The sequence below is a fragment of the Populus euphratica genome, unplaced genomic scaffold (assembly GCF_000495115.2).
Source record: "Populus euphratica unplaced genomic scaffold, PopEup_1.0 scaffold142.1, whole genome shotgun sequence".
Classification (NCBI taxonomy): Eukaryota; Viridiplantae; Streptophyta; class Magnoliopsida; order Malpighiales; family Salicaceae; genus Populus; species Populus euphratica.
In genome coordinates, this window is record NW_011499936.1 from 801,416 (window position 1) to 813,314 (window position 11,899).

The 11,899-nt window shown below is 30.9% G+C and overlaps 1 protein-coding gene and 1 long non-coding RNA gene across 2 annotated transcripts; both read right to left on the minus strand.

Moving 5' to 3' along the window:
• Positions 1-3,657: 3,657 nt before the first annotated feature.
• LOC105136556 (uncharacterized) lies at positions 3,658-4,649 on the minus strand. Its single transcript, XM_011041949.1, has 3 exons — positions 4,464-4,649; positions 4,226-4,341; positions 3,658-4,105 (listed from the first exon to the last, which is right to left on the minus strand). Exons 1-3 carry the CDS (start codon positions 4,647-4,649, stop codon positions 3,658-3,660), a joined length of 750 nt encoding a protein of 249 aa, XP_011040251.1.
• A 2,633-nt stretch (positions 4,650-7,282) lies between these two features.
• Positions 7,283-9,834, minus strand: LOC105136536 (uncharacterized). Its single transcript, XR_844365.1, has 3 exons — positions 9,725-9,834; positions 9,539-9,618; positions 7,283-7,889 (listed from the first exon to the last, which is right to left on the minus strand). It is a non-coding gene; the product is annotated as an uncharacterized LOC105136536 (long non-coding RNA).
• Between the last annotated feature and the right edge of the window lie 2,065 nt (positions 9,835-11,899).

Here is an 11,899-nt window from a genome sequence, read left to right on the forward strand (position 1 = left end):
CCTACAGGTAGTGACACTTTACTCTTTGGTACACCTGAAGCTCCATTCTTATCTACAACCCCTTAAGCTTCGTTTAAGATTATGGATCCACCTATACGTCAATCCATACGCATTCATAAGTCTGCAAAACTACCAGACTTTGCTTATTCATATTATTCTTCATCATTTAATTCCTTTTTAGCTTATATTCATTGTCTTTCTAGGCTCTCTTCCTATAAAAAGATAATTTTTTATCCTCTTTGACAACAAACTATGGATAGGGAACTTTCTACTTTACATAAGACATATACTGTATAAGATAAAGACTAATTTTGATGGGTTTATTGAGTGATACAAAGTTAGGTTGGTTGCAAAAGGATACTCTCAACAGTATAGTTTGGATTATGAGGAGACATTTGCTCTTGTTTCAAAAATGACTACTATTTGTACTCTTATTATAATAGCTTTGATTCGTCAGTGGCATATCTCCCAACTTGATGTTAAAAATATCTTCTTAAATGGAGATCTTTAAAAATAAGTTTACATGGTGCCCCTTTTTAGTGTTTCACATAACTCTAGGTATGTTTGTAAACTTAAAAAAGTATTATATGGTCTCAAATAAACACTTCGTGCTTCATTTGAGAAATTCTTTATTGTGATCTCGTCTCCTGGATTTGTTTGTAGTAATCATAATTCTATTTTTTTCTATTAAATGCACTAATGCAGGTCGTATCATTTTATCTTTATATTGATGACATGATTATTACTAGTGATGATATTGATGATATTTTAGTTTGAAAACAAAGTTGGCAAGACAATTTAAAATGAAGGATTTGAGTTATCTTTGATATTTTCTAAGTATTGAGACAGTTTCCTCACCTAAAGGTTATCTTCTTTCTCAATCAAAATATATTGCAGATATTCTTGAGCGAGTTAGATATACTGATAACAAGACTATAGACATTTCTATTGAGGTTAATGCAAGGTGTTAGATATACAGATAACAAGACTATAGACATTTCTATTGAGGTTAATGCAAGGTGTTCTTCTTGTGATGATATACCTTTGACAGATCCTACTTTATACTGTACTATTATTGAGAGCTTGGTATATCTCATCATTACTCGTTCAGATATTTCATATGTTGTTAATCAGTTTCTTTCTTCTCCTACTACTGTTTATTGGGCAGTTATTCTTCATAATTTACAATATCTTCGGGGTATAGTGTTTTAAAGTCTTTTATTTTCATCCACCTCTTCTTTAGAGTTGTATGCATACTTTGATGTTGATCATGATATTGATCCCACAGATCGCAAGTCTGTTATAGGCTTCTGTATCTTTCTAAGTGATTCTCTTATTTCTTGAAAAAACAAGAAACACTATATTGTTTCTGAATTCTCAAATAAAGCAGAATATCGTGCTATGACATTTACTACCAAAAAGTTCATTTGGTTTATGTTGGTTACTTGCTGATATAAGAGTTATGGTTTATATTGGTTATTTGATTATATAAGAGTTACCCTTTTTCATCCTACTTCTATGTATTGTGACAACTAGAGTTCTATTCAAATTGCTCACAACGTGGTTTTTCATAAGTGAACTAAGCACATTAAGATTGATTGTCATCTTACTCGTCATCATCTCAAGCATGTCACCATTACTTTGCCTTTTGTTCCTTCTTCCATGCAAATTGTAGATTACTTTACCAAGTCGCGTTCCATCTCTCATTTTTGTTTTCTAGTTAGCAAACTCTCGATACTTGTAACTACTGCATCATAAATTTGAGGGGAGATGTTCAATAATATATTAATTTTTGTTTTATTTATCAAGGATAAAATAATTTTTTCAGTTTAACTTATATATAATCTCTTTGTATTTAGGTTAATTTGAGAACTTTAGAATAAATAGATTAATGACAATTTCAACCTAGGCCTCCTTTTTTATATTTGTATTTTTTTTGTGTTAATCCAAATTAATTTAACATTTAAAATTCCATTATATAGATTTAGAACTGTTTAAAAATTTATTACATAATTTTGAATAATTTATTAAAAACTAAATTATACAAACCAACATCAACTAACAGAAGATGAATGTAATACGTAATGCAGAAGAACTGTTAGCAAACTGTCTAATCTAACTGCCATTCCTGGAAAAACATTGCGAGAATTCCAAAATTAAGAGTCAGCCTCCCATAGCCTGAAAAGGCAATCATGAACACATGTTCTGGACAGTGCTTTTAATGCACATCCAAAGCAACCAGACAGCTAAAAAGGCCATAAAAATATACCAAACACATCACAAAGAAAGGGGAAAAAAGGCACCACGGGAAAAGAAGAGAAGCAAGGGAGGAACAATGACCAGAGAAGATGCAGAATCAAGGAAGCTCATTATTTTCTAGCTTGTTTTAGTATTTTAAAAATATTTTTTAAAATATTTTAGTTTTTTATTTTTTTTATTTTAAATTAATATTTTTAGATCTAAAGTGTTAATGTCAAAAATAAATTTTTAAAAATAAAAAAAATTATTTTAATATATTTTTAAATAAAAAATAATTTAAAAAAATAACAATAACTAGAATTACAAATTCTTATTCTACAGTGTTTTCACCAGCACATTTTTTTTAATTTAATATCTATTTTCTTTCTAATGGAACTGGCAGGACTGTATTCCAAGTCGTGCACTCGTGCTTACTTCTTTCTGCATTGACCTAAAAAGTAAGACCACCAATATGTGTTTTCTTACAGCAGTATTTATTTTCATTTTATAACACTAAAACATTAATTAACAGTATCTTTCATATAAAGTAGTTTTTCAGAGATTATTTTCTACATTCTTTTACGTTTATGTTTGTTTTTTATTAAAAAAAATCAATCAATAAAACATCCTTTTCAATAAAAAAAAAAATTGGTTTCGTTTCTAAAAAAATATTTTTTTTATTTTGAGTGGAAAACACTTTCTAAAAGTTATAAAAAATTTAAAAATATCATATTATTTGTTAATTATATCAAATTTGATCCTTAAACTTTTAATTGTGAAATATTTTTTTCAATTTTATCCCTTAGAGTTTGATTTTTATATTAACTTTGGTCTTTATTTTTATTACTTTTAATTTTTAATTAAAATATTTTATCTATCAAATTTAGTCCTTATTTTTTTCAGTGTCACTTATTTTATTTGAATTAATTTATAAAATTATAATTATAATTATTTTAATTTCATCATCTTTTAATTTTTTATCTGTTAGATTTTATCTCCATTATTTTAAATGTCATTTATTTTATTTAAGATAATTTATGAAATTATTTTTTCAATTCCATTCTCATTTAACCTTTTAATTTGTAAAATTTATTCCTCATTATTTTAATAAACTTGAAAAAAATAAAAAATTAATAATTTGTTTTTTAATTTGTTTTTTATGATATAATTAAATACTAAAAAGTCTTTTTCAACATATTTTTCATGACTCCACCAAATATATAAAAATAATTTACTTTTCGAGGATTTATTTACAAAAAAAAAAATCACTTTCCCAAAAAAAACTAAATAGTCGGTTGTATCAATGCATGTCATTAACAAAGTTAGCATTCTTTAAATTATGAGTCAAACCATCCAAAAAGGTTCTCCAAATGGTCAGTACTGTAGCTCTTACCCTTACTTAGTATTGGTTGCTGTGAATCATAGATCATCTTCTCTGTAATACGATGAATGGTGCCGCTTGTCCAAATTATCGGCATACGGAAGCCATTTAAAATTGTCAGGCACTTTCAGGACTGATCTGGTTAGTGGCAGACTGATTTTAGAATTCAGTTTGTGCCATCTAGCAGCCCTCGGCTCACCATGTTTAAGTAGATTAGGACACTGAGGTCCCAGAAGTGGAAACCTCTCAAAAGCCCATAGCTGAACTATTTGCAGGGGACCTGAAACGGTAATAGAACCCGAAGCAGCAGCAGCAGCCTGTTCTTTCAACAATCTTAAGTTCTTACGAAGACTTGCGAGCACAGCAGGAGCTAGTGCAATCTTGGTCCCTTCAGATAAATGGATGGCAATTGCAAAATCATGCTTTTGAATGGTATGTTCAGGAAGAGAAGGCAAGACAAACCTTGACAACCGTAGTGCAAAAACCCTATATGCTCGTCCTCACATTGTCCATGAAATGCTTGAGCTAAGACCCATGGTGGGCTTTCTTGAACTTGCTCCGACACATTTCCTTTCGATGTTTCCTCATCTCTTCTTCAATTTTCACCGAATCTGCTCACGAAGAACAGGAAGCCCAACAAGATTCACGATATCTTCAAGAGTAATGGTTGCCTCGCCCCATGGGAAAACAAGAGTATTGGTTTCAGGACACCAGTAATCCAACTTCGAAGAACCCAAACATTACATCCTCGTGACAACGAAGCTCATATCTAGAACTGATCATTGCATCACATATACCACTTTGGTTCCAAATGGAACCGTGATCTTTGGCTAGACAATCCAACCATTCTTCCCATTGTTTCTGGGGCATGCTCCAGCCTTCCAACAGAACATCTGATGGCCATTTCTGCCTGTTTTCGGAGAAACTTCCAGACAAAAATGGAATGTGAGGAACCTTGGTTGACACTTTCAACAAGTGGCTTGAGAAACCTAGCAATTCTCACAGTGTGAATCCCATCTTTGGAAACCATCTTCTCACCTCTTGCTGCGTGCTGGGCGGTCCATATGAAAATGGTGATCAAACTAGAAAGAGTTTATGGCCTTACAAGTAAAACATAGACTGAAGGAAAAAAGCAAACGACACTTAGCATACCCCCTTGCCCTTGGCACCACTAGGAGGCTCCAATCATTCCCAGCCCGATGCCCATTGAAAAATCTTCTTTTTTCCCAATTTCGTTGGGATTTGCTTATTTATTTCTACATTTATTTCTACTGCTACTGCTGGAAGTCATATCTTACGCATCAATAAACTAACTGGACTTTTGGTTAACACTAGCAAAATTGCCGACGCTTTGCTGCGAGTCACGTATTAAGCTAGTGCTCGTTATGCTGGATTAAAAAGGACTCAACAGGAAATTTTTTTAGAAAAAAGTTAATTGGCACATCTATAACAGTACATAAATCAGTTTCTATATCCTTTAAGTTGTTTTGGTGGGAAATTTTTGTCTCGCTAAAAAGACCCGATAAACTTACTTAATTATCTGTATAAAGGTTAATTTAAATTAATTCGAGTAAAAAAATTATTATTATAATTTTAATACTTGATTATCATAAATCAGTTTGATTATTAACCTAAATTAATATAAGGATAAAAGTATTATTATTATAGTTTTAAAACTTGATTTGAGATTAATTTAGGATAAAACCTAGGTTATGGATCAGTTTAACCATTGACCCAAATGAGTATAAAAATATATAAAAATGATTATTATCATAATTTTAAAGTTCTATTAGGGGATCAACCTATAATAAGATTCGAGTCATGGATCGAGTTGACCATTGACCTCAGTTAACACAAAGATAAAAATGATTATTATCATAATCTTAAAACTTGACTTGAAAGTTGATCCTAGACAAGGATTGAGTTATGAGTTGGATTAACTATTGACTCAAGTTAACGTAGGGATGAAATTGATTATTATTATAGTTTTAAAACTTGACTTGAGAGTCGACTAGGGCAAGGCACGAATCATGAGTCGGGTTGACCATTGACTTGGATCAACATAAAAATAAAAATAATTATCATAATTTTAAAACCTAACTCAGATATCGACTTAAGACTAGAATCTAGTAACAAGTTGGGTTGACCATTGATCATATCAGTATAAAGATAAAAATAATAATTATTATAATTTTAAAATCCAACTAGGGGTCAAGTCAGCTTACAGGTTGGGTTGATCATTGGTTAGGATTAATACAAGGATAAAAAATATTATTATCATAGTTTTAAAACTTCATTTGAGAGTCAACTCAGGGCAAAGCCCAAGTCACAGGTCAGGTTGATCAATAACTTGGGTTAATCCAAGAGTAAAAATAGTTATTGTCATGGTTTTAAAATCTAACTAAAAGATTGATCAGGGATAAAGCCAAAGTCACGGGTCAAGATAGTCAATCTAGAAATAAAAATTATTAATATCATAATTGACCTATGACAATATAAAAATAAAAATTATTAATATCATAATTTTAAAAATTGATTCGAGGGTTGACCCGGTGTAAGGATTAGGTAACATATCATGAAGACCAACCAAGGTTAATCTAAATCAACCCGAGTTGATTTGAGTTATCGTAAAAAAAATAATATTATTATTATAATTTTAAAATTTAACTTGAAAATCAACTCGGAACAAGTCATGAATCCTAGGTTGTAATGGTCAACTTGGGTTGACCTAGATCAGTGTATAAATAAAATTAATTATTATAGTAGTTTTAAAACCTGACTCAAGAGTTAATTCAAGGTAAGGCCCGGGTCAAGGGCAAAATGGTCAACTTGAGTTGATCCAAGTTGAAAAAAAAAAATCAAAGTAACCTTGTGTTGAAAAAAAATAATGAAAAACAAGTCAATGGATTCTTTAATCGTTTTTATCTTGAGTCAACCGGGTCAATCTAAGTTTCCGATTCAGTCAAGTCGGATCAATTTTTATTCTAATTGTTTTAAAACCCGAATCAATCCAAATCCCATGTCAGTCAAACCCTATCTAATGTCTATCAAACACAAAACAAGACAATTTATCTAGTTTAATTTAGTCTAAAACACACCAAACACGAGATAACAATATCTATCGAACACAAAATAGAACAAATTATTCAGTTCAATTTAATCTAAATCACACCAAACACAAGATAATTATTTATCTAATCTAGTCTTGTCCATTCTAGTTCGATCAATACTATTAAGCATACCAAACACACCAAACATAAGCAATCGACAGTTTCTTTTTTCAATTTTCCAGTAAAAAATGTTCTAGTCACACCATAAATTCATGAGACTATACTGTTTAAGATTATCACATGCAATTTATGAGTTTTGCTGGGTCAGTTGGACTTGAGCATTGATCCCTGCAAATGTTTAATTTTATTTTTTCTTCCAAAACTTTGAAGTGCATAGAAGAGCGGATACAGCTGCCAACATCTTTAAGATGACGCTTCTTCTGTTAAACCCTCTGCAGTTTTTGGCCAAGAATGTATGGGATCAGGCTCCTGTATTGTTTTCTATGGGATAATATTTGGTTTAACTTGTACGCCATTCCATGCATAATGATTCAGTTTCTAGAGGCATGGATGACAAATGTGTGCCTTGACAGGGCAAATACAGAATGATGTAATGAAAGAATAGTCTAGAATTTTGTCAAACGCAAAAATTTGAAGGTTATGCACAAATCAATTCCAAATGCTACAGATAGAAAATATAAGAACAGGACCCATCTTTATTCTAAAATCAAAAGCACCACCAACAAAACATTTTCTCAAGTCAAAACTGGAAACTGCATGATATATTTAACAAGACAATACTCCAAGTTAAGGATATAACCCATTACATCCTTGGCTCGAGCAACACTAGCTGTGAGTCAATCCAATCCATGTCCTGTTAATCTGGGTTACCAGGACGCCTTCCTTATGCCCTCCAACAGACCTTGGCTTGCCAATGAACGGAAAACAAGACGAGACATCCTAAACAGCTGATAAACACCACGAGGACGACCAGTGAAAACACATCGGTTTCTCACTCGTGTAAAGGAACTGTTCCTTGGCAACTTGGCCAGCTTATATGCATGTAGCTCACGCATCTCCTGAGGAAGTGTGGGATCTCTAACCAGTGCCTTGTAAAGGTTTCGCTTCAATTCAAATTTCTCTGCGAGCAAGCGACGGTGGTTATCTCTTATATTCCGATTCTCTTTGCGTACTTCCATCTTAACCAACAGGTTTCTCCCCTAAAAAACCAACAAAACACAACAAACATAATTCAATAAGCAACTTTTCAAATAGCAAAACTTTAATCATTCAGTAATTATTTCAAATCATACCATGTAGAAATTTAAAGAACAAACTAAAACAGATAGAAAATTATCAAAATGCATTTGAAAATCTCCATTATTAAAACCAGCTAGAGCATGACCTTAACCCTAAAACAATGCAAAAATGTAGAAGAAACTTTAAGAATCAAAACCAGCACAGTCTATTACTCAAGAAAGAAACCCAATTATTGTCAACTGCACCTCGAATTTCTAAACAGAGTACCACTATAGAAACCTTTAACAATTTACAAATTCAAAAAAACAAACTGTTTCTCAAAATCTTACCTAGGGATTTCCACAACGAAAATAGCAAGATCACACACTGGTACACAGGATTAATTAGAACCCAACTAAGCATCAAAAACCCAACTTTTTCTCAACGAAAGGATAATTTCCACAATGAAAATAGTATGTGCTAGAATGCAAGGATTGATTAAAACCCAGATGCATTTATGGGTTTCGGGATCCAACCATTTCCCTAGCTGTTGCTAAATCTATTACTCAAATTTAATAAAAATCAACATCAGATAAATTACAAAGAGACAGTGAACCAAATTTAGAAAAGAGCAAGACCAGAGTTAAGTGATAACATAAATCTAGTCCATACAAAAAAAAGAATAAAAAAATCCATTAAGAAAAAATTGCATGCCAAATGAAAAATTACATAAAATTGAAAACCCAGATCTAGATTGCTTACAAGTCAATAGGGGAAGGGCGCGGAGGGGTTAGGGTTTTAATGTTGTAAGAAGATGGAAAAAGTGGGAGGTCTGTCGAGAGGGTAGTGTCACACCAAAATTCAAATCCTCTCAATAGACAACACTAAGGTCATTAGTCGACACTAATGTCATTATTCTCAAGAAAATTTCTACAAACATAAAGGTATGAATATATAGCAAGTTTTAAACCAGATCAAAGAGAATGAATTGGTCTCAACCTCTTAGTACTGCGAATTAACTTAGAATGGGAAAGAAAGCATTTATACAAACTTAGAATGAGATCAAGAGATCATGATCTTCAAGGCCTTTATCCGAAAATTTTTGCTGCTTCGTCTAGAGGTGAAGGTAAATTTGAGGCTTGGGATGATAACAAGACTCTGCCATCTCTGTTTTCAATAGGCTTTGCACCGACAAAGCCATTGCAAAAATCACCAAAACAACCAGCGGTAATCCTTCCATTGTTCTACGCTTTCTCACTTATTAATTAATTACTGCCAGAATTTGCATTATACAAGTTTTGCTTTTTCCCCTCCTGGAGGGGAGTAGGTGCTGTAAAACAGTCCATTTCTCACTCACAATGCTTATTTTCTCCTTTTCATTTCTTATGGTTTCTGCAAAAGACATCAGAACATATTCTAGATACAAGTTTTGCATTTTCCAGTCCTTCAATGCTTTATCAATACTCCTCTGGTCAACTAGAATAGTACCTTAGCTAAACTGATGAGATTTTCACGTATGAGAATTCCCGAAAAATAATCTAATAAAATGCAAAATGAGTCTGCAACCAACAAAATTTTCAGCTTCTGCCACATGGCACAGCCTAGTTTTAGGAAAAATGAAAGAAATTACCTGCAAGGTGCTAATATCAAACTCTCCTGAGGAAAGGTCAACAAGAGGCGCGCCGGTGTTTCGAATGTCCAACTTCCCCCCTTACAGTAATAAGAAAATCAGAATGTCTGGTGATCAGTTCGTCCAAATATTTTAGCATAGAAATATAATTAGGCAGAATCGAACACAGAGACACAATAAACCAACCTTAGGTGCAGGCTTACTCCCGCCGACAGGTCTGCTGGAGATTGGAGAGGACTGGAGAACAAAAGGGAAAGAAAGAGAGAAGGGAGGATTCGGCTGGAGAGTTAAGTGAGAATCCCTAGTTTATCTTAGGTGGGTATAAATGTAATTGTCTTGAACTTTAAGGTCATGTCTATAATCCAGATCGGATACGGGCAGAGTTTCGGACCGGACAAAGCACTATCCATTTAACTGAACCCAAATTTTTTTATTAAAAAAAATCATATTTATTGAGTTCCAATAAAATTGCCATCCCTATTACTATTAGGGTGTAACTGTGTAAGTGTGGCTTATGCATTGGGCCCAATTTGTATTGATCATTTCCTCCGGTGATATTGGGCCAGCCCAAATTGATAAAAACACTCTCTATTTTTTTCTTTGCATGCCAAAAACGCTATGATTTTCTCTTGAAAATAAATAAATAAATAAATAAGATATATAGGCTATGATTTCAATTATAAACCATTTGTTAAATTACATTTGTTTTTATTCGATAATATATGATTTTTTTTTTGGTATTAACAAATGAGAAGCAGATAAGTTATTTCTATTTTGCTATGTACCCGAAGAGATATTTCTTTATTTTTTAACCTAAAACTAGGTTATTGTTACACTACATTACAAGTTGTGATAAGTTCTTTTAATGTAAAAACATTTTATAGATAATTTTTTTAAAAAAATATTAAGATAATAATATATTAAATTAATTCAAGTTAATTTAGATTAACTTATCAAACTCGTGATTCAGATTATAAATAAATCAAATGAGTTTTTTTTATTTAGTTGTATAATAAAAAAAAAACTATGAAGATCAATTCAAAATAAAACAAATATTAAATAATAAAATTAAAAAAACTAAATCAACAAAAATCTATGTTGAAGAATGAAATTGAAAAACAAAACATGTTATTTTATCATAATTGTGGAAAAAATAAAATAAAATATTCATTAAATATTAAAATATATTATACATATACCAATCGGGAAAGTTTTTATTTTTAAAAATAATATGGACATAAAAGTTATCTATAATTTATTTTTTCTAGTTCTTTGAAACTATTAAATAATGATAATTAAATTAATTAAATGATGTTTTAATGTTTTATTCAGTCTTTTGCAAAGCAAATCTTGCAAATCTCTTAAATATGGTTTAACTTATAAAGCTTCAACCCGTGAAGTCTCTAATATAATTTATTAAAAAGTATAATGGCTAATTAATTTAATTTTGAAGAATAAGATTAGTAAAAAAAATATTCATAAAAAACCTAGTGAAAGCAAAAAAAAGAAGAAGAATGAATGATGATAAAATTTAATGGAAAAAACTAAAGAAAATGCAATTTAATTAAAAAATTAAAAAATAATCCCAAATAAAATAAACTAGAAATAAAAATTATGATAATTAATTTTTTTTTATAAAAATAATAGAGGTGAAATTGAAAAATACATGTAAAAACAAAACAAACCTAGAAAAACATTATATACTAGGTCAAATCTTAAAAACCCCGAATCCAAATGCAATTAAAAACTTTATTTTGAGTCAATTTTAAAAATTTTATCAAAACAAATAAAGAAAATAGAAATTATAAATATATGAATTAAACTTACTCTTGGTGGCTGGACAGACCCCATGCACCAATAAGATATATTTTTAATTTTTTTAAAATCAATATAATTTAACAATACTCCTGAATGTAATTAAAACTTATAATAAAAACAATATTAAATAATGAAAAAGGCATTGTATGAGACTTTAAGGATATCAATTTAAAGTAATTACACTATTAAAAAAACTTAAAAGTATAAGAATATCCTAAAGAAATAGGCATCAGATTATTTTATTTCAGAATTAAATAAATAATTTTATTGTACATTTAAAAACAAAATTACCATCCTCCTCCATACAATTTTTAAAAAAATTATATAATAATGAAAAAAACACTTTACCATCCATGCCAAGTTCAAAGTTTTAACTATACCATTACAATTATTACAATGAATAGTATTCCACGTCTTGGGACTCTGGTAACTTTCCTTCAAATTACCACGGGTGCCATTACACTACATTGAGGTGACGGGTTCCAACTAGAAATTCCAGACTAGCTTCTTAACGATGAAACACTGCAGCAGGAAATACTTAGA

What these genes read in the sequence shown, in the direction of transcription:
- LOC105136556 (XM_011041949.1), bottom strand. Translation starts at nt 4,649, where the DNA reads ATGGTTTCCAAAGATGGGATTCACACTGTGAGAATTGCTAGGTTTCTC. An exon ending in CAGAAACAATGGGAAGAATG is followed by an intron (nt 4,342 to 4,463) that starts GTTGGATTGTCT and finishes GGTTCTTCGAAG; the next exon opens with TTGGATTACTGGTGTCCTGA. An exon ending in GTTCTTCGTGAGCAGATTCG is followed by an intron (nt 4,106 to 4,225) that starts GTGAAAATTGAA and finishes ACGAGCATATAG; the next exon opens with GGTTTTTGCACTACGGTTGT.